General features: G+C 47.7%; 2 protein-coding genes across 2 annotated transcripts; both read right to left on the bottom strand.

The window, feature by feature from the left end:
• Positions 1 to 681: 681 nt before the first annotated feature.
• Positions 682 to 5715, bottom strand: LOC115650217 (prospero homeobox protein 2-like). Its single transcript, XM_030559801.1, has 4 exons — positions 5668 to 5715; positions 4100 to 4201; positions 2198 to 2428; positions 682 to 909 (listed from the first exon to the last, which is right to left on the bottom strand). The coding sequence occupies exons 1-4, from the start codon at positions 5713 to 5715 to the stop codon at positions 724 to 726; spliced, it is 567 nt and encodes a 188-aa protein (XP_030415661.1). The 3' UTR covers positions 682 to 723.
• Positions 5716 to 5964: 249 nt separating this feature from the next.
• On the bottom strand, positions 5965 to 16400 carry LOC115649942 (prospero homeobox protein 2-like). Its single transcript, XM_030559142.1, has 2 exons — positions 16094 to 16400; positions 5965 to 8277 (listed from the first exon to the last, which is right to left on the bottom strand). Exon 2 carries the CDS (start codon positions 8135 to 8137, stop codon positions 6623 to 6625), a length of 1515 nt encoding a protein of 504 aa, XP_030415002.1. The 5' UTR covers positions 8138 to 8277; positions 16094 to 16400; the 3' UTR covers positions 5965 to 6622.
• Positions 16401 to 22697: the final 6297 nt, after the last annotated feature.

The raw sequence follows: 22697 nt of genomic DNA, 5'->3' as shown, positions 1-22697 counted from the left end.
CTCGCTTCACTTGGCCAAGAATTCATTGATCTTTATTAAGACCCTCCATCAGGGACCTCTGTGATTTATAAACAGGAATTATAGCCCTGTTTTACAGATGGGGACACCAAAGCACAGAGAAGGAAGGTGACTTGCCCAAGGTCACACAGCATGTTAGGGCAGCGCTAGGAATAGAACTTAGATCTTCCAGCCAGATGACGTAACCACCATCCTTCTTCCCTATAGGTCTAAGGCATGAGGCCTCACTTGATTTGAGCTACAAACTAACACAGAGGGCCCCAAACTGTGGGGCGCACTCCTGTAGGGGGGGTGAACAAACATTCGGGAGGACATGGCTGGGAGGCGGAGAGGAGGCGCCACCTAGCTCCACTCCTGGCCCCAGCTGCTGGCCCTGTACCAGGGGCTCCAGTCCCAGTCCTGAGCCCGGGGCTCTGCTCCCAGCGCCTAGCTGCCAGCCCCCTGAGGTAAAAAGTTTTGGGACCGCTGGAATAACGAATGACATAAAATACTGGCAGTTCAAGTATGTAATAGATAGAACTCTCCAGAGGGCAGGGCACGCTTCAGACCAGATTAGATACTGTCATAATAAATGGTGCTATTGCTGTTTTATACTAGTAACATTACCCACAATGTAGGCTAGGCCCAACAGCTACATAGCTCGGGCCAGCCTCTCTCTGATCAAGCTGCAGCATAACATAGTCTTAGGCCACTTCCCTTGCAGATTTAACTCTGGACTAGTTCTTGGAGGCAGCGGAAAGATTTAAACATATCTGGGATGTCACTGTCCAGTTTTGAAATTATTTTGTAAATGGGTTTCTTCCAGGAGGGGTCAGAGTCCTTCCCTGCCCTGACAGCACTAAAGAATTCCCGCAAGGTCATGCTAGCAACCTCCAGGAAGCGATCTGGGACCTGCAGACAGAGAGAGAGGGAGACTTAGGAAGAGGATGGGAAGGGCGGCTGCACATTTTGCCAAACATACACAAGGAGAGCGGGTTCTTCTGGCCTCCCCCCCCAGCAGAGACAGATACTGGCAGCCTTCCCAACCTCCCCCGGGGTGGATACCCAGCTCCCCAGCAGCTGAACCTCTCTCCAGTCTCCCCTCCCAGACAAGTAGCCCAGCTGCTCATTCAGGTTAGCAGGGTGGTTGATTCCCCCAAATAACCTCCACTACTTTCCCATAGGTGCTTCTCAACCAGGATACAGTTTCATCCTCAGACAGCAAGGGCAGAGTTCTTCTGTAGTTCCTCCATTTAGGGGAGAAGATCTGTTAGTCCTGCCCTACAGGATGATGGGTGAACACTCATAATGCTCCCACATAAGAAGCCTGTGATTCAGCGCTAGGCGGACATACAGCTCAGACTGCCCCCTCTGAGTCGATGGTGATTCCCATGAGGGCCATAAAATGGCAGGTCGTCACAGAGTACATGAGGCACTCCCCAGAGTCCAGCCCTTCACATCTCAGGGCAGTTAAAGCCTTTGCAAAGAAAGTCAGAGTTTCATCTGGGCACATGGAGGTGACAGGTCCCTCCTGAGACTTGGACACTTGGTGACCATGGAGATGGGCACTGGATAAGAATACAGATAATTGGATGGAGAGGTCTGATCAAGCAGAGCAAGCACAGGACTGGGAACCAGGAAGTCCCAATCTCTGCTGTGACATGACTCCCAATGTGTGGCCTGGGGCAAGTCACTTACGCTCTCTGTATTTTGGATTCCCCATCTCTACAATGGGACTAATGCCTCACTCACATTCTTGGAAGCTGTGAGGAGAAATCCATCAATATTTGTAAAATGCTTTGAAGATGACAAGTGTGAAGTATGCATGGGCTGATTTCCCAGCAGCCTTTGCAAACAATGAGCTCTGCAGGTTTCCAGTGCCTGTGAAAATCAGCCCATAAATGACTTGCCTGCAGTTGTCTTTTTACTATCAAGCCCCTAAGTCAAATGACTACAAGCAGCACTGAGCACAAACTCAGTTGACTCTGTTACATGTGCTAGTGATGCCAGAATTAAGTCTGTAGGCCCTTAGGCCTGGTTTTTCAATCCTTCGTAATTATCGTCAGAACTTGTTTCCCCCAATATCCCTTTGCTCTGTGATGGGAGCTAAGGGATGGCACTGATCCCAGCTTGCAGAACCGTTGGCTAGACGCACTCTGGGGCACCCCGAAGTTTCCATCCTGGCTGAGCACAGTCTTACCTCAAAGTCATTCCCCTTGTTATAGTGCATGTTGAGGGTCCTGAAGAGCTCAGAGTCCCGAGAAACCATCAGGTGTTTGGAATCTGTGACTTCCTCCAAGATGGCTTGTCGGGCAAACTTCTCCATCTGGATATAGTAAAACTCACGGAAGTTGCTGAACCACTTGATGAGCTGGGAACTGATGCAGCGGTTGAACTGTGAAAGGACATGCACCAGAGGAGCAAGGAAGGGTTAAACATACCCCTATTCCCATTGGACACCATGAAAAGGAACCAGATTTCAGCAAAGAAAATAAATGTAGAAATCTTAGACACCAAAAATGTGAAAGAACCCATTCCAGCTTCCTCAAAAACACAACCCCCACCGGGTTCACATGGGGAATGACTGGGTGAAATTCAGTGATCATCTGCCAACAGAGAAGGAAAGATTCTCCTTCTATTTTGCCTTTTTCCCCCCCGCCCCACACACACACTGCATAAGAATAGCTGAACTGCTGCCTTGCACCTGAGACCATGTAATCTATGCAGGGGTTCAATGTCGGAGGGGGCAGAATTAATCAGCAAGCTGGGAGGAGAGTACAGTCCTGGTACATATGTTACAGATGGTGCCCAGGAATCTTAGCCTGAACTTTCCTTTGACCCATCAGCCCTGGCAAAAGCATCCCATCTAGCCATGCCCCATGTCCTTTACACAGGGATGTGTATGTGCAGCAGGGGTAGTTGGTAAGGCTGCAGAGGACCATCTGCATGCTCATGCCTACCGCAAGATTTTGACCATCCTTTCCTCTGTACTATCCGCTGCGTACACACACACTTTTTGAAGCAGCTGCTGTCCCTGCACCCACTCTATAGCTGACAAGGTGGGGAGAGCCCAATGAGAAGACAGTGCTGCTCCATAATCAGCCATAGGGGCTGCTAAAGCATATAGAGGACCTACAACATTGTGAGCTCATGCCCTCTAGCATAAGATAGTGTAACCCAGGGTATTAGGCCAGTAAGCAGTGTTGCCACCCTAGGCGATGTTTCATCAACTGGGCTACTTTTGAAAGGCCTCGATGACAATCTTGAATCTGCAACAGGCAGGTTTTTATGCTACACTGCGACCCTGCAGTGCAGACTACAGAGGGGTGAATTGCAGCATGCACATAAGTTTGAAGAGGATTATGTTCATGCAAACTGGGCACCTTTTAGTTCATATCCACAGTGTCCATGAGGGGTGGGGGTATTTACATGCAGCATTTTTCTGTGAGCTGCAGTTCACATCTCCCTCCCTCCCCCCATTCACAAGACAAAGTCATAGAGCCCTGCTGCTCCCCAGTCCCTGTCTCTTTGCTGTCATCTGATGGCCGTTTGAATGAGCAGATACTGAGGTGTATGCACAGCTGGACAAAGTCTGCCTCTCCCAGCCAGCAGAAGCCACATGGCACATGCTCCTTGGGAACAGAGCCCTGCTGGCTGTGGTAAAGCAGGGTTTCCTTTTGGCCAGGGTGACCAGATAGCAAGTGTGAAAAATGGGGACACTTTTTTTTTGAGGAGGAGGGTATAGTTGCCTGTATTAGAGAAAGCCCCTCAGATCCTGATGGTCCTGATAATTTCAGGATATCTGGTCACCCTACTTTTGGCTGTGGGATGGCTCCAATTGGGTGAGGAGGTAGCCAATAGAGGAGGCAGCAATGGGGGATAAACCCAGAAGTGGCCCATGTGCAAGTGAGCAGCCACTGCCAGTGTTGCCAACCATGGTGATTTCTTTGAAATGGCAAAAATTGGGGCTTCTGGAAGCAAACTGTCATTTGGTGACTTTTGGGCTACTTTTCACATGCGATTGGCAAAAATGAGAGCTTTGAGGTTGGCAGCATTGCCAGTTCAACTTGGTTGGCAGCAGAGCTGGGTTAAGCAGCTGTACCTGGACATCAGGGAAGTAGGTTTTCAATAGAGTGGAGCTGGGGTAGCGAGCGAAGAAGAACATCAGCTTGGCCTTCTTCAGGTGGCCAGGGGTCAGAGCCTCCTGGATTTACCCCAGAGTCAAGGAAAAACTGTTTCCCGTTTGCCTGCACATACAAATCATTGAATTTGCACAAGGCCAGACGCTCCTGAGGATACCTCCAGCATGCCTGTCTACCTGTGATGTCTCCTCTGCACAGACAACCCACTCTCTGCTCTATGGTAATGGAGTGATGGAAGAAGAGTGCTTCCTGAGGAATCCCCATCTGAGGGGGTCCTCTAATTATCTGACCCCAATTAAGACTCCGCTAGTGAACACTTCTCCCCTTAACAGTCCCAGAAGAGTTGCAGCCAGCAGGACCCCCCACCCTGGCTGACAGTAATGTGGACATTTGTGAAAAATCTGTTTTCAGTGCCAGGATCATGTGACCTCCAAGATTTAAGAGCTGGCCTGAGAATGAAATTGTGAGTCAGGAGCGCTTGGGTTCTATTCCCATCTCTGTCACCAACATCCTCTCGGCCTGGGGAAAGTCACTCCACCTGTGTGTCTCAGTAGCCTCACATGTAAAATAAAGACATTGATACCATTTACTCTACCTCAGAGGGGAGAGGGATAATATGTTAGTGTGTGTAAAGTGCTTTGGAATGTAATATATATAGGATTGCCAACTTTCTATTGCACAAAAACGTACACCCTTGCCCCGCCCCTTCCCTGAAGCCCCACCTCTGCCCCACCCTTTCTTTGAGGCCCTGCCCCTACTTGCTCCATCCCCTCCCCTCCGTTGCTCACTCTCCCCTACCCTCACTCACTTTCACCGGGATGGGGCAGGGGATTGGGGTGCAGGAGGGGAGTGAGGGCTCTGGCTAAGGGTGCGGGCTTTGGGGTGGGGCTGGGGATGAGGGGTTTGGGGCATGGGAGAGGGCTTCGGGCTGGGGCAGGAGGTTGTGGTGGTCAGGGCTGGCTCTAGCCATTTCGCCGCCCCAAGGACGGCGGCACGCCGTGGGGAGAGCTCTGCCGCTCACTGGTCCCGCGGCTCCGGTGGACCTTCCGCAGGCATGCCTGCGGATGCTCCACCGGAGCCGCCTGCCTCACTCCTGGCAACCGACAGAGCGTCCCCCACGGCATGCTGCCCCAAGCACGCACTTGGCGCGCTGAGGCCTGAAGCTGGCCCTGGTGGTGGTGAGAGTATGGGCTCTGGGCTGGGGGTGCGGGCTCTGGGGTGAGGCTGGGGATGAGGGGTTTGGCGTGCAGGAGTGGGCTCAGGGCTGGGGCAGGGGGTTGGGGAGGTGCAGGCTCCAGGAGGGAGTTTGGATGCAGGAGGGGAATCCAGGCTGGGGCAGTGGGTTGGGGTGTGGTGGGGTCAGGGCTCTGACTAGGGGTGTGGGCTCTGGGGTGGGGCCAGAGATGAAGGGTTTGGGCTGCAGGAGGGGGCTCAGGACTGGGGCAGAGGGTTGCGGGGGTGTGGGTTCTGGGAGGGAGTTTGGGTGCAGGAGGGGGTTTGTGGGGTGGGGCGTCCCGGCAGCACTTACCACAATTCCCAGGAAGCAGACGCCAGGTCCCTGCTGCCCTAGGCGCATAGACCGCCAGAGAGGCTCCACACACTGCCCTCGCACCTGCAGGCACCAACCCTGCAGCTCCCATTGGTTGTGGTCCCCGGACAATGGGAGCTGTGGAGCTGGCACTTAGGGCGGGGTCAGCGTCCAGAGCCTCCCTAGCCTCCCTTGCACTTAGGGGCTGCAAGAACCTGGCAGCCGCTTCTGGGAGCCATGTGGAGCTAGGGCAGGCAGGCAGCCTGCCTTAGCCCCAGCCCCTGCTGCGCTGCTGAAGGGACTTTTAATGACCCAGTCAGCAGTGCCAGCCAGAGCTGCCATGGTCCCTTTTTGACAGGCATTCCGGTCCAAAACCAGACGCCTGACAACCCTAATTTTGGATGTGCTGAGCATTAGCACCAAAATGGGCCTTTTGCTATCCACTGGACAGTTTTGCTGAAAATCAAATGTGTTCACTCTGGGTAGGAAGAAAGCTTCAGTCCACAGGCCTGTCCTGGGGAGCACTGATGACTAATGGGGTCTCTCCTGGGCTCTGATGGGGGAGGGAGCTCTGGCAGGCTGAGAACTCAGTGTCTTCCCCAATGAGATCTCTCTGTGTCTTTCACGTGAGCAATGTTAGCTAATTGCGCCACCTTTTGGTCAACCAGGAGTAACAAAAGTGAGCTCTGAATAGAGCTCAGTACAGCTCTCCTGAATGCAGACGAGGGAGCTTATGTGTTAGGCGTTCAGGAGGGTTCAGATCTGAGACAGCTGGTCTCTCCTCCCCAGGCCCCTCTGCCAGCGCCATGTGAAAGGGGAGCCTGATGACCTGCTTTCTCACAGTAGTACATGAAACCCTGTTAGCTAATCAGCCCCTGCGCTATCTCTGATTCATGCATGTAGGTGAGAGGGCAACCTTAAGAGCAGCTACTCATGCTTGAGGCTCTGATGATCTTTAATGGTCACTAAAGGATATATGGACTGAGGAGAAGGGCATCCCATCCATCACAGTCTGCAGCTCTCCACATTCTGCCTTCCTGGCTGGAAGAAAAGCCAAACTTTCCATTTCAGCGGTGTTAAAGGACATTGGATATTGCTGGTGTCTCATGACTGATGACTTCAATTTGACTGCACTCCAAGGTAGATCTAGGGACTCTTGAGAAGATCTGTCTGGGGAACAGGCAATTCTATGAGAGCTGCTGTTCCAATGGCCATTTTGACTGTACTCTAGTAGCTGGCTAAGAATCTCTTTTTCTTGAACTTGAGAAGTCACGACCAAGGGGTGATTCATGTTAGGTACATGGCAGGATTTTCTAGCCATTCTTGAACTGATCGGGTGAACATGAAAGTCTGGACACTTATCCATGACTAGTGACAAGGCCTCTGTATGGGCTTCAGTCAGTGAGTTTACCAAATTTTGAGAGGAAGCCCCAGGAAGCCATTTTCTGATGGAGTATTCCTCAGTGGCAAAATCCTCTCTTCTGCTGTCTGGCGCTGAGATTGGGAGGCTGTTGTACAGCTGAGCCAGATGGCCTGATGGCTTGGACAATACTTTTTTCAAAACCATGTCCACAGCCTGAGATACCACTGTGGCTAGCTCATGCTTTAATGTCTCAGAAAAGGTTCTTTCTTCAGAGGACAGTTCACCCAGATCCCCCATTCTCCTTTCTTCTTCTGACACTTTATGGCCTTCCATCTCTGAGATGCTCCTCCAAAGAAGAGTTCTGTGTTGGTCACTGGTAGCAGCCTGATGGCTTTCATCTAGACTGTCTCCACACTTCCCCTTCAGTAAGTGCATAGTCTTCTCCATCCCTTTGTGGCTTTGATCTGAATCACTGAACTCATAAACCTGCAAGAATTTCTCTTGAAGCTGCCTCAGCTGCTGCTGCAAAACTTGAAGCTGTTCCTTCAGTTGGCGGCACTCCTCTGCCTTGGCGCTGTTCCTGCCTCTTCCTGCAAGCTGTGCTACATGTGGGCTTTGCTGCTGGGGAAGCTTCTGCTTTCTCTTGTTCTCCCTGTAGTTCTCGCTTCTTTTCTCCACAGGGCATTCTCTGTCTCTTGCTTCATTGGTACCGAGTGCGGTAGGGTTTGGTGAGAGGCTCATACCTCGGATAATGCTTTCCACTCTGGCTCTCTTAGCTCGTAAGTGTTCATTATAGAACTGGTCTGTGTCACCAAAACTGGAAATTGGAGTGTAACACAGAGGGGAGGCCAGGGTTGGTGTCCCTTCCTTAAAAGATGGGCAGTCCCTGGCTTCCTGGGGTGATTCTGTTGTCTGCGGGGAAGGGAAAAGGAAGTTTGGATCCAGTCCCCTGTTAGCAGTTGTCTGGCTGAGGAGTTGTGATATGATGGACACACTAGGGGAAGAAAACAACAAGTATCTTTGGAGACAGGGCTCTTCTTTCTTCCCACCTGAGTGTCCTGAACTCGAGCTATCCACATCCTGCTCAGAGACACAGCTCCCATTCATAGTTTTTTCCACTCTTGAAGATGAAGAGCTGACACTCAACAGCTGCCTCTCAGCAGTTTTTTTGATGATGGTACTTGTTATACAGGAACACCCTAGGACTTGGGGACTGCTGATGTGCCAGCTGTTTCTGAGAGCTGGAGCTGAGAAAAGAGCAAGAAATGTTATCCAATGAACTCTACTATGTCAGCTCTTCATTTTTGTGGGAACAGTTGTTCCTCACTGATTCCCTGTGATCGATTCCCTGTGACCTTCCTGCTCAGTGGTAACCCACTTCACCCACCAGTGCTGAAAAGCCTCCAGCCAGTTAAAAACATTTGAACTTACCTGTTATACAATGCAGGACAGCATGAGCACACCTTCCTGGTGCTCGGGACAGTATGACGGCTCCCCATTCAATATATGATTATGCATGGTTTGGGCCCAGGTTCTCTCTGCAGTCATAGTATTTGCATCCCCAGGAACAGTGGAACTGTCAGCTACAGCAGGCAGAACTTTCTAAGCAGACAGCCTGTAGCTTTGGATTATCCTTCCATGAGAGGTTAAAAAGATCACATTGCTGCCTTCCTTGCTAGACTTTCCAATAAATAATATTAAATGTCTTAAACACCCTTCCCCACAATCCAGAGCAAGAGAATCCTAGACAATGTGTGCAACATAAATGCCTAAAGAGAGACAGAAGATAGGTAGATAGACAGAACTGCAAAACAGCATTGATTAGACTACTTGGCAGACCCATGAAATTCTGTAAGGCACTCAGATACAGTGGTGATGAGCATAGTATATATACCCAGACAGATTTCAGATCCAAACTCTGTTTCAACCAAGCATCAGCCTTGGTAGAGGTTCTCTGAGGTGCCCCTTAGCTCAAGAAGGGGAGCTCAGGGCGGTATCCTAGAAGTTCCTCAGCTTGAGGTGGGTGTTGTAAGAAGGTAGCACTTATGGATACGCTTCAGCTCAGACTGTCTTGTCTTTACTCGCCTTGCAGAAAACCCCTTCTGAATCACTCTGAAAGGAGAAATCTGACTGCTCCTCTTGAGCCCCACATCTTTGTGATTCAGTGCTCACTTGTGCTGTTGAATACATCCAGCATTCAGTGCATCTCTACATCTCACAAGGCTTTTCCACCTCTGAGGCTGTGGCAACTGAAGAATAGACATGTGCCTAACCTCTCTGTGGTGGCCTCACTACTCTTCCCAGGGGCTGGATACGTGAATACTGATGTTCAGAAAGTGACTCTCTGAGGATTTTACATGTGTTTGTACTATCATCCACATAGTGCAGGACAGGGGATTTTGCCTCTGCCTGAAACACACAGGTACCAGACATTACACTCAACTCAGTTTGAATAGCCAGCTCCTCAGTACACTCATTAGTAGCATATAACTATATCTGAGGCTGGGCACAGATGGTGCCTGGTTCTGCCAGCATTGGCATCTGAATGCACCCACAGCTGAGCACAGCTGGTTCCTGAGTAAGATGACTGTCAGCACTTGGCACCCAGGCATACACACATTCAAGCAGGACTAGTGCTTGGGTAAGAAGGGTCTGACACACACCGACCCAGGTACCACTCAGCATCAGGCTCAGAAGAACTGCAGAGCTGGCAGTGCTACCCAAAAGTTTCAGTGATCCAGAAGCAGTGACACTCTATAATGTTGCCTCCAGTTATCAATGTACATTAGAACTAAGGAGTTAAAACAATGCTTTGCATTTTATTTCTAGGAGCTTTTTTTTTTAAAAAAGGAAAATGAAAGGAGTGGGGTAGGGAGGATTAGATGAGCAGAGCATAAGCCATTGACCTGGCAGTTAGGAGTATAAGAACTAACATACCAGATAAGAGCTTTGCTCCAACTAGTCAGTACCTTGTCTCTGACCATGGCCAGTACCAGATGCATCAGAGGAAGATGCAAGAAACCTTGTAATGGACAATTACAGAATAACCCACCCATAGGGCTTTTTCCTTTTAACCCTCAATTCATGGCTAGATTGCATTCTGAACCAGGAGGGTTTATATTGTGATTATGTATCCCATAATGCTTTATGGGAATATGACATAACTGGAGTATGTTTTATGCTACATGTGTCATGTAACTTATCTCTGTAAAGGTTATGGTCTACTGAATCTATTCATCCTACTTGTACACATATATCATTTTTGTACTTGAAGTTATGAATATTGGCTGTATGCTTGCTTGATTTGGTCAGCTTCTTTAGAAAGGAATTTGCAAAGTGCCCAATCAAGAAGCACTTAAAGAACAATGGATCTTGGAATGCTCCAATCCACATAAGAAGTCTTCTTGAGACGTTCAAGGTAGCATGTGAACCATGGCTGCTACCTGTAGTTCTGAGTCATGCATGGACATGTGACTTGCCCATGTGACTCCAAAACTCCATCTTGGAGCTAGACTTTGCATAGGAGTGAGGAGGGGGTCTCCACCCACAAGAGAAAGTCTATTTCAACCTCTGGCAGACACCTCCATTTGGTCTTCAGCTGGCTAAAGAGAGAGCCTCTCCACCCCCAAAGATACCTGAAAGAAACTGGAACAAAGGACAGTAACTACAGGGGGTGTGAGTGATTGTTGGACCCAGACTAGCAGGAGACTAGTCTGTAAAAATAAGCTTACTGGAACTGGTGAGGTGTTATTTGTATTAAGTTTCTTAGACATAGACTTGCGTATTCTATTTTATTTTACTTGGTAATTTACTTTGTTCTGTCTGTTACTACTTGAAACCACTTAAATCCTACTTTCTGTATTTAATAAAACCACTTTTTACTTATTAATTAACTCAGAGTATGTGTTAATACCTGGGGGTGGGGGGCAAACAACTGTGCATATCTCTCTATCAGTGTTATAGAGGGGGAACAATTTATGAATTTCTCCTGTCTAAGCTTTATACAGGGTAAAACGGATTTATTTGGGATTAGACCCCACTGGGAGTTGGGCATCTGAGTGTTAAAGATAAGAACACTTCTGTGAGCTGCTTTCAGTTAAGTCTGTATCTTTGGGGCAAGTAATTGAGACTCTGGGTCTTTGTTGAAGCAGACAGGCATGTCTGGCTCAGCAAGACAGGGTGCTGGGGTCCTGAGCTGGCAGGGAAAGCAGGGGCAGAAGTAGTCTTGGCACATCACTTGGCAGTTCCCAAGGGGGTTTCTGTGATCCAACCCGTCACATATATTACTTCTAACCATTTAAAAATAATATCTAATATGTCAGTAGCTGTTATTATTATCCTCGAAACATCTGATCCTTTTTGGAATAATACTAAGGTCTTCTACTCAATGCTATCTTGGGGCAGTGAATCCCACAGGTTAATTATGGATTGTGTAAAATGTATGTCCAGTTTCCAGTTGGTTGCCTTTCAATTTCTCTGAACATCCCTTTGCTCTTATATTATGAGAAAGGGTAAATAGAAGTGCTGGATTTACCTTCTCTAAATCATGCATTATTTTGCACACCTCTAGCATATTGCCTCTCTAAATTGAACAGTCCTGTCTTTTCAATCTCTCTTTACTCTTTGCCACTCACCATTTTGCTCACCCGCCTCTGAACCCTTTCTACTTCTGCTATATCCCTTTGAGACTGGGTGACCAAAACTGAGTAGCGCTCCAGGGAAGGGCATACTATTGATTTATGTGCCATTCCTTTTGCAGCCTAACGTTTTAGTTTGCTTTTTTAACTCTTACTGCACATTGAACAAACGCTTTATTAAGCTGCCCGCAATAACACATTGAGCTTTTTCCTGAGTGTTTATAGTAAATGTAGACCAGTGGTTCCCAAATTTTAACAGCCTGTGAATGCCTTTCACTAAAATGTCAAGTCTCGCGAACCCCCTCCTCGAAATGAATATTTCCAGGGATTTTCTCCTTTACCTGAGTATAAATTATAAAAACCATGATCTTGGAAATATAAAATTTGTTTTTATGACATACTTATCACACACTATTTATTAACAACTATCATTTATCATTACAGTATTTTTATTACATTATGAAAATGGCAACACTCTTCCAAGATCTCATGTTCATAGCTTGTATCACTTTGAATAAGCCTGTTATAAGACAAGACTCCCATGTTTCATCAGCGAGTATCAGATGTGAAACAGCATGAAGGTATTTAAAAAGCCAACTCAAAGAGTTCCTCCTACACCAGCATTCAGGTCTTGAGCAGTCCAGGCAAACAACGCATGTTACAACAAAGCTCAAACTTGTTCCTCTTAATAATTTTAAAAGAAATACTAGCTGCCTATTTAATTTTTAAAACAGCAAAAAATATCCACCTCCTTTCTATTTCTTATAAGGAGTCTTGAAGTTTAAATCTCCTCAGTGTGATAGATATGCTTGCTTTGATCTGCTTAGTTCTTGGAAGTCCGGGGGCTCCAGGCTGCCAGCCCCATGCTGCCCGGGGTCCCTAGAGACAGCTCTGTCCAGCATTAGGGAATTTTTTCCCAAGAACCCCCGTAATATTTCGTGAACCCTCATGGGTTCACGAACCCCAGTTTGGGAACCACTGGTGTAGATCCTACCAGTATGGGAGAGTAATTCAGATAATTTCCTATGTGTCAAAAGTGAGTTTCATTTGTGATCATGCTACTCATTCACTCGGCTGTGTTAGGTTGCTCTGAAGTTTCTCGCTGTCTTCTCTAGATGTGACTAGCCTAAATATCTTAGGGGATGTCCACACTGGAGCCGGGATTGAGCCTGTCAGCCCAGGGAGACAGACTCGTGTTAGCTGGGCTCGAGCTAGCACGCTAAGAATTGTTGCAGAGGCTCAGGTAGCCAGCTGAGCTCAGACCCAGGGTAGCTGAAGCACCGCTAGGGTGTGTCTGTCTATCCAAGCAGGGAAACTCACTCCCCTCTGCAGTGGAGACACGCCCTTTGTGTTATCAGCAGATGTTGCCACTCCACTGTTCTCCCTCTTTTCCACAGCATTAATAAATATGTTCACCAACCCTCGAAGCCTTTTTGCCCTGCTAGAAATTTACCATTCAGTACTACTCTGTGGGCTTGTCTACACTACCTGCTGTATCGGTGGGCAGCAATCAGTCCAGTGGGGGTTGGTTTATCGTGTCTAGTATAGGTGCAATAAATTGGCCTCTGAGCGCTCTCCCATCGACTCCGGTACTCCACCAGAACAGGAAGTGCAAGCGGAGTTGACAGAAGAGCATCAGCTGTTGACTTACCACAGCGAAGACACCACGGTAAGTAGATCTAAGTACATCGACTTCAGCTACGCTATGCATGTAGCTGAAGTTGCGTATCTTAGATCTACCCCGAGTGGTATTGTAGACAAGTCCTTTGGTTCCTATCTCTACACTACAGCCAGCATTGATGCTCCGAGATCGATCCACCAGTGGTTGATTTAGTGGGTCTAGTAAAGACCCACCAAATCAGCTGCAGATTGCTCTCCAGTTGATTCCTGTACTCTACTCCCGACAAGAAGAGTAAGGTAAATCGAAGGAAGAGTTTCTCCCGTCGACCCCCCATGGTAACTCGACATAAGGTATGTCGACTCCAGCTATGTTATTCACGTAGCTGGAGTTGCATAGCATAGGTTGATTTACCGTGGTAGTGTACATTGCCTGTCACCCAATGACTGTTTAGTTTTCTTAACAACCTCTTGTGAGTGGCTTGGTCAAAGTTTTTTTTAAAGGTTTTTGTAAGTTATAGCAACCATTTCTCTTTTCTCCCCCTGCTGTTTTGTTGACACACAGAAATCTGTGTGGCTTTACAGATGCCCTGCTATTTTACCCAATCATATGCTCATCTAGGCATTTTATCATTCTGTGTTTCATAAGAACATAAGAATGGCCATATTGGGTCAGACCAAAGGTCCATCTCACCCAGTATCCTGTCTACCAACAGTGGCCAATGCCAGGTGCTTTAGAGGGAATGAACAGAACAGGTAATCATCAAGTGATCCATCCCGTCACCCATTCCCATGATAATTCCAATCTATTTACCTGGGACTAAAGTAAGGATCACTGGTCTGTAATTCCCAGGCTCACCCCTACTAACCTTTTTAAAGATAGACTCAACATTTTATACCCCTCCCGTCCTCTGGTATAGGAGCTGATTTTAATAAAGCCATATATAATTCCTATATTTGCATATTTCAGCCACTTCTTTCCTGAGCTTTTTCAGACCACTTGGATGTATGGCATATGTACTGGAGCCTTGTTCTTTAATGTATCAGTTTGCATCAGAATCTCCTTTTTTTGGCACTTCACCCTCCCCCCCGCCACAGTGCCTCATCTTTTTTACGTGAAAAGATAATGTCAAGGATCTTACAAACTACTTAAACTGAAGCTTTCTTGCTTTAGACACCAAGGTGATAGACTCCTTGTAAATACAATAGATATCTATTGAGCTGGCCCTAAACTTTTAACTTGTCCAAAAATACTAGAATCAGCTTTTCCCATTAACCTAAGATGCTCCTGCCCCACAAAGAGTCAGAGAGTGGGACACAAGCTCTCTGTTTCAATCTCTTTCTCTCCCTCCTGGAAAGCTCCCTACACCTCCTCATCTTTCTTTGGAATGAGGGGTTTTGTAAATGCTCATGGTCACCTTTTAAGCCTTGTATCAGAGAATTGATGGAGCAGGGCTGTATGCACTCTGTGAGTCCCCTGTGCATCCCAGGAGTGCTAGACAAGGGAACTGAGCATTTGCTGATGATCTTGAAGGGGCCCTTTCTAGCTGGGTTGCCTTTTGGTTGAATTTTCACAGGGGTACTGGAACAATTTTTATAGTGGGGGTGCTGATAATGGAGACCATGTATTTGTTGTTTGTTTTTACTACTTCAAGTCAGGAGGTGTGGCAGCACCCCTAGTTCCAGCAGCACTAAATTTTCATGGTTTTCTTTAGTCTTTCTATAGCCCATGAGGGGTTTGACACACACAAGGAGTGTCCTGTGCAGCATCAGCCATTCCCCAATGAGCTATGCAGAACCAAAAAATAGCCTCAGAAAGAGCAGTATTGGAGGGATGAGGCCAGAGGCTGCATTTCTGGGGCTTGGCAGAATCCCTCCATTCACTCACATCAAGGAGCCCAGGGGACAAGCTGAGGAAAATTTTCAGATCCCTGCCATCAAAGCATCTGCTCTTAGAAGCAGAATGTACTCTGCACCCTGACTTCCATGGCAGATGGAGACACCTTGCCCACTCCCTTCTCATTCAGATACACTGGATTCTTCAGCAAGGAATGCTGCTTTTCCAGGACGCAGGGCAACTCTGCTGCACACAGGGGTCTCCTCCACTGCTGCTGGGGATGACTCCAGCTCACCTACGTTCATTGAGCATACCAGCTTTTTTCAGCCTTTAAGACCGAGGCAACCTCAGGCACTGAGGGACAACCAAAATGCTTTGGGAGGGGAAGGGAAGGAGTCTCAAGTCAGTGCCCCCTACCTCTTGCAATGTACATATTAATGCCCTGGAGTTCAGGTTTGGTCCCGGTCAATGTTTATGGCAATGGAGGTCCTGCCTTACTTGTACATTAGCTTTGGGTGAATTGTTCCTGCCATTTCGCTGTCTGAGCCCTCAGCTTCTTCATCACATTAATTAGTAGATGTTTGTAAAGCACTCTGTACATGCTGAGTGTTAGCTACCCAGGCTTCTTTACAAGAAGGGAAGAAAAAAACCCAAATGAGGCTACTCAGAATGCAGCAGGCCACCACCCCAAGAACAAACACCCTAAATGGCTAGACACCCCCCAAACCTCCCCAAGAACAGACCCCCCCCAACAACCAGACTACCCTCAACACCTCCTGAAAATACCCTCCTTTAACCAGATTATACCCCAAACTTCCCAAACAAGCATCTGCAAACCTCCTCAAAAGAGCCATATATTCTGCAAACCCTCCCCGTGGAAAGACTCCCTAAAACTGCCCCCGAAAATTTCCCAGTTCCTTGAATAGGAACCAGATTAGTCTCTCTCCTGCCCCAGGGAGACGGTGCACTCACCTGGGTCCCCTTTTGTGGGCGGGGTGTCGGGTGATAGGCGCCTGCAGGGTACCCTGTGTTCCCAGAGTATCTGGCGAGTGTGGCGAACAAGAAGAGGCACTGAAGCACTAGCATTGAAGAATCCTCTGAGCTTGGTCCCTGTTAAAGAGGGGGATGGGGAGGCCAGTAGCAGCCAACCAGCTTCAAGGTGCTTCTGAATATGCAGATGAAAGAAGAAGAGGTCAGGTTCAGAGCCAGGAAGCAGGGAGGGAGACCTTCCATCTGCAGCTGGGCTACTCAGGTACACAGGAAGTCAGCTGTCTCAGAAGGTCTTAACATGTGAAATCTTTTTTTCAGATAGAGCCATGCCCAGTGGTAGAAGAGCTCTGTGCGTTAACATCTGGGTTCTAACTTGTTGCAGGTCAGGACTAGGGTGACCAGACAGCAAGTGTGAAAAATCGGGACGAGGATGGGGGATAATAGGAGCCTATATAAGGGTACGTCTACACTACGGGATTATTCCGATTTTACATAAACCGGTTTTATAAAACAGATTGTATAAAGTCGAGTGCACGCGGCCACACTAAGCACATTAATTCGGCGGTGTGCATCCATGGTCCGAGGCTAGCGTCGATTTCCGGAGCATTGCATTGTGGGTAGCTATTCCATAGCTATCCCATAGTTCTTGCAGTCTCCCCCGCCCCTTAGAATTCTGGGTTGAGAGCCCAGGACCTGATGGGGCAAAAATCATTGTCGCAGGTGGTTCTGGGTAAATGTCGTCAGTCATTCCTTCCTCCGGGAAAGCAACGGCAGACAATCATTTCGCGCCCTTTTTCCCTGGATTGCCCTGGCAGATGCCATAGCACGGCAACCATGGAGCCCGTTCAGCTTTTTTTTTTTACAGTCACCATATGCGTACTGGATGCCGCGGACAGAGGCGATACTCCAGCACTACACAGCAGCATTCATTTGCTTTTGCATGGTAGCAGAGATGGTTACCAGTTGTTCTGTACTGTCTGCTGCCAGTGTAATTTGGCAATGAGATGACTGTTATCTGTCTTTCTGTGCTGTCTGCTGCTATCATGGGTGCCCTGGGTGAGATCGGCCGGGGGTGCAAAATCAAAACTGGGAATGACTCCCTGAGTCAATTCCTCCTTTATGGTTTCTAAAAATAGAGTCAGTCCTGCCTAGAATATGGGGCAAGTGTACTAGAGAACCAGTGTATCAGACAGCACAGCTGCTCTGTGTCAGATCCTGCAGAAATAATGAGCTACATGCCATTCATGGGGGGTGCCCCTGCAACAACCCCACCCGTTGCTTCCCTCTTCCCCCCAACCTTCCTGGGCTACCATGGCAGTGTCCCCCCCATTTGTGTCATGAAGTTATAAAGAATGCAGGAATAACAAACAGTGACTTGTTAGTGAGATAAAATGAGGGGGAGGCAGCCTCCCGGTGCTATGACAGTCCAGGCAGGACATTAAGCGGTGTGGGGGAGCCCAGCATGCCGCTGCTATGATAATCCAGGCAGTACAGAATCTTTTCTTTTTACATGAAAGGGAGGGGGCTGATTGAAGCTATGATGAAGACAGTTACCAGCCATTCTGTACCATCTACTGGGAATGACGAGGAGTCATTCCTATTTTCACCCAGGCGCCCCCAGCCAGCCTCACCTGAAGCCAGCGAGGAGCACTCACGGGTTGATAAGAAGGACGGTTACCAGTCCTACTGCACCATCTGCCACCACAGAAGGGAGAGGAGCAGATACTGCTCTTCACTGCTGCAGCATCGCGTCTACCAGCAGCATTCAGTAGACATAGGATGACATTGAAAGAAGTCAAGAAACGATTTCTTTCCCTTTTCTTTCATGTGGGAGGGAGGGAGTAAATTGACTAGCTAGTCCCTGAACCATGCCGGACAATGTGTTTGAACATACAGGAATTGGGAGCTCAGCCAAGAATGCAAATACTTTTTGGAGACTGCTGGGGGACTGTGGGATAGCTGGAGTCCTCAGTACCCCCCCCCCCCCCATGAGCCTCCGTTTGAGTCTCTGGCTTCCCGTTACGCTTGTTACGCAGCACTGTGTAGCCTGTAGATTTTTTTTTCAAACGCTTTGGTATTTCGTTTTCTGTAACGGAGCTCTGATAGAACAGATTTGTCTCCCCATACGGCGGTCAGATCCAGTATCTCCCGTACGGTCCATGCTGGAGCTCTTTTTGGATTTGGGATTGCATTGCCACCCGTGCTGATCAGAGCTCCAGGCTGGGCAAACAGGAAATGAAAATCAAAATTTCGCGGGGCTTTTCCTGTTTACCTGGCCACTGCATCTGAGCTGAGATTGCTGTCCAGAGTGGTCACAGTGGTGCACTGTGGGATACCACCCGGAGGCCAATACCGTCGATTTGCGGCCACACTAACCCTAATCTGATATGGTAATACCGATTTTAGCGCTACTCCTCTCGTCGGGGAGGAGTACAGAAACCGATTTAAAGAGCCCTTTATATCGCTATAAAGGACCTCGTAGTGTGGACGGGTACAGCGTTAAATCGGTTTAACGCTGCTAAAATCGGTTTAAACGCGTAGTGTAGACCAGGCCTTAGAAAAAGACTCAAAAACTGGGACTGTCCCTATAAAATCGGAACACCTGGTCACCCTAGTCAGGAAATCTATGCATTGGCAGAGCTGCGTATGGGGTGGCCAGGACAGGAGGAGCAGGAGCTGCCATAGATCAGGATGGAACTGTAGAAGCAGATCATTGGGGCAGGGATGAGCAGTGGGAGCAGGACTGGAACTGTTGGTTCCTAGAGGAACCTCAGAGCTGTGGTGTTGAGTGATCACCCAGTGCTTAAGGAACTTGTAAGAGCTCTGCTTTGTTCTGTATCTGGTTCCAACTGGCTCTGCATAATAACAAGGACTTCACAGCATCTTGTCCAGACTCTCTGTGTGGGAAGCTTAGCCCTGAACAGCACAGTTCCCAACACCACAAGGGCAATTGTCACCCAGAATCCCACCTCTGCCAGGCCAGACCACACCATCAACTCCTCTAGGCTAGTATAATGCCTGCTGTGAAATCTCCCGTATAGCACCTGGCGAGGATGCACAGCTGCACATGGGGCAATGCCTTTCTGATCCCTGTGATAATTCTCTGACAAGCCATGCTCCTAAGAGAGAGCTCATGAGGATTCAGGAGCTTTGTGACAATACTGAGGCTGGCTGAGAGTCTCTCTTGAGCCATGTGAAGAAGGGGAAAAAGAGGTTGCTTCTGCGTCAGAGGAGTCCTAATGGTAAAGACTCTAGTCTCCTGCAAAGCTGAACACAGCAGAGGCTTGCGCTGTCCTAGGAAAACCATAGTAATAATGTAGGTGGGAAGACAGCAACATCTTAGAGGATTTTGGAGCTTGCACCTGGTCTGGGAACATGCAGTTCCTCAGTTGCTATTGTACCCACATCCATGGTGGAGACGGGGCTCATGAGACAACAATGCATATCACTCAGAATGAGGCTCCCCCAGCATAAACAGGGCCTACAACAGCTAATAAAGGGTGCTGGAAGAGAACACTGGCCATCTATGGACACTGGGGAAACTGAAATTCCAGATATCCTCAGCAATACATTGAAGTAACCAACACTTTCTAATGTGAGATTCTAGCTCCGATGACAAAGGGGGATTTAGCTCTTCGCTGCAGCTGGAGAGAGCTCTGAGATCTATGTTACACATAGGAAAGGAGTAACTTGTAAAGAATAGGGCTGTTGATTAATCGCAGTTAACTCACATGATGTAAAAAAAAAAGAATTGTGATTAATTTTTTTTAATCATGATGTATCACAGTTTTAATCGCACTGTTAATCAATGGAATATCAATTGAAATGTATTCAATATTTTTGGATGTTTTTGTAAATTTTCAAATATTGATTTAAATTACAACACAGATTACAGCACAGCGCTCACTTTATATTATTTTTATTACAAATATTTGCACTGTAAAAAAAATGAAATCATATTTTTCAATTCACCTCATACAAGTGCTGTAGTGCACTCTCTTTATTGTGAAAGTGCAACTTAACAATTGTAGAATTTTTTTGTTACATAACTGCACTCAAAAACCGAACAATGTACAAATCCATTAAGTCCTACATCAGCCAATCGCTAAGACAAACAAGTTTGTTTACATTTATTGGAGATAATGCTGCCCACTTCTTATTTACAATGTCACCTGAAAGTGAGAACAGGTGTTCATATGGCACTTTTGTAGCCGGCTTTGCAAGATATTTACGTGCCAGATATGCTAAACATTCGTATGCCCCTTCATGCTTTTGGCCACCATTCCAGAGGACATGTTTCTATGCTGATGACATTCATTAAAAAAATAATGCATTAATTTGTGACTGAACTCCTTGAGGGAGAATTGTATGTCTCCTGCTCTGTTTTACCCATATTCTGCCATATATTTCATATTATAGCAATCTTGGATCATAGGTGTTGATTCCATGGGTGCTCCGGGGCTGGAGCACCCACGGGGAAAAATTAGTGGGTGCTCTGCACCCACTGGCAGCCAAGCTCCCCATACCCCCGGCCCCACCTCCTCCCCCACTCCTGAGCGCGCCACGTCCCCACTCCTCCACCTACCTCCCAGCGCTTCCTACCCGGCTGCCATCAAACAGCCGTTTGGTGATATTAGCACACTCCGGGGGGGGGGGGGGGGGTAAGAGGCAGGGCCAGTCAGGGATTTGGGGAAGGGGTTGGAATGGGGGTAGGGCAGGGGTGAGAAGAGGCAGGGAAGGAGCGGGGCCTCGTGTAAGGGAGGGAGTGGGGGCGGGGCCAGGGGCAAGTCGAGCACCCAGGGGAAAGCAGGGAAGTCAGCTCCTATGTCTTGGATGATGACCCAGCACATGTTGTTCATTTTAAGAACACTTTTACTGCAGATCTGACAAAACAAGAAGAAGGTAACAATGTGAAATTTCTAAATATATCTACAGCACTTGACCCAAGGTTTAGGGTGACCAGAGGGCAAGTGTGAAAAATCAGGACAGGATGTGGGGGGGTAATAGTTGCCTATATAAGAAAAAGCCCCCAAAATCGGGACTGTCCCTATAAAATCGGGACATCTGGTCACCCTACCAAGGTTTAAGAATCTGAAGTGCCTTCCAAAACCTGAGAGGGACAAGGTGTGGAGCATGCTTTCAGAGGTCTTAAAAGAGCAACACTGATGCAGAAACTACAGAACCCAAACCACCAAAAAAAGAAAATCAACCTTCTGCTGGTGGCATCTGACTAAGATGATGAAAATGAACATGCATCAGTCCGCACTGCTCTGGATTGTTATTGAGCAGAACCCGTCATCAGCATGGAAGCATGTCCTCTGGGCAGGGCCAGTTCCAGGCACCAGTGAAGGAAGCCGGTTCCTGGGGCGGCCAATAGAAAAAGGCGGCACTCCGTCCATTTTTGGGGCTGCATGTCCGGGTCTGCAGCGGCAATTCAGCAGTGGGTCCTTCAGTCCCTCTCTTCCTCTTTGGCGGCACACTTCGGCAGCAGCTCAACTGCTCTGCTTCAGTCTTCAGCGGCAATTCGGCTGCAGCTCAATCGCTCTGCTTCTTCTTTTTTCTCTTTTTTTTCTTTTTCGCTGCTTGGGGCAGCAAAAAAGCTGGAGCCGGCCCTGCCTCTGGGACATGACGGGACATACGAATCTTTAGCACTTCTGGCACGTAAATACCTTATGACTCTGGCTACAAAAGTGCCATGCGAACACCTGTTCTCACTTTCAGGTGACATTGTAAACAAGAAGCGGGCAGCATTATCTCCTGCAAATGTAAACAAACTTGTTTGTATGAGCGATTGACTGAATAAGAAGTAGGACTGAATGGACTTGTAGGCTCTAAAGTTTTACATTGTTTTATTTTTGAATGTAGTTTTTTTTTTTTACATAATTCAACATTTGTAAATTCAACTTTAATGATAAAGACATTGCACTACATTCCTTGCTCTGTCACTGACACTCTGTGATGTTAGGAAAGTCACTTCACTTCTCTGACTCTGTTTCCCCATTTGTAAATTGCAGATGTTTTTATAGGCCTTTGGGATCCTCCTAATGAAAGAAAAGTGTCTATGGTTATAAATCATAAATATTTGCCTCTTCTTCCATAACTAAAATTCTTGTCCAGACCCTGTTCAGGTTCTTATATCACCCTCATCCCTATAGCATCTGAGCACCTTTCAGAAGTACAGTGAGCAGAATGACTAGCATCTGTCAAGTGTGGTTCTTTCTTTCTCTCCTCTTCTCTCCAGGGAGTAATTTTGTGTGGGGATATGGGGGCAGGATATTTCTGTGTATATAATAATGTAAGAGAGGTACACTGCGTTATGTGTTTATATTAGCAAAAACAAGGTTGCAGAAGTGCTCATTGAACTTGGAATGGAAAGTGTGAGGTTTGTGATGGGTCTCAATTGTTGTGGGAGTCTGTTCTATACTCTTGGATTGGCCCCTGGGAACTCCCTGTCTCCTGAACAGATGAGTTTTACCCTTACTTTGTTCAGTTCCATTACCCCCTTATCTCCCATCTTCCTAACTATAACCTCTTCCTCCTCTCTGACAGCCATATTGCACCCTCTGGTCCATTCAAATAACAACTG

This window comes from Gopherus evgoodei, chromosome 4 (assembly GCF_007399415.2).
Source record: "Gopherus evgoodei ecotype Sinaloan lineage chromosome 4, rGopEvg1_v1.p, whole genome shotgun sequence".
Classification (NCBI taxonomy): Eukaryota; Metazoa; Chordata; order Testudines; family Testudinidae; genus Gopherus; species Gopherus evgoodei.
Note: the sequence above shows the minus strand (reverse complement) of the source record. Positions and strands in the feature narration are given on the sequence as shown.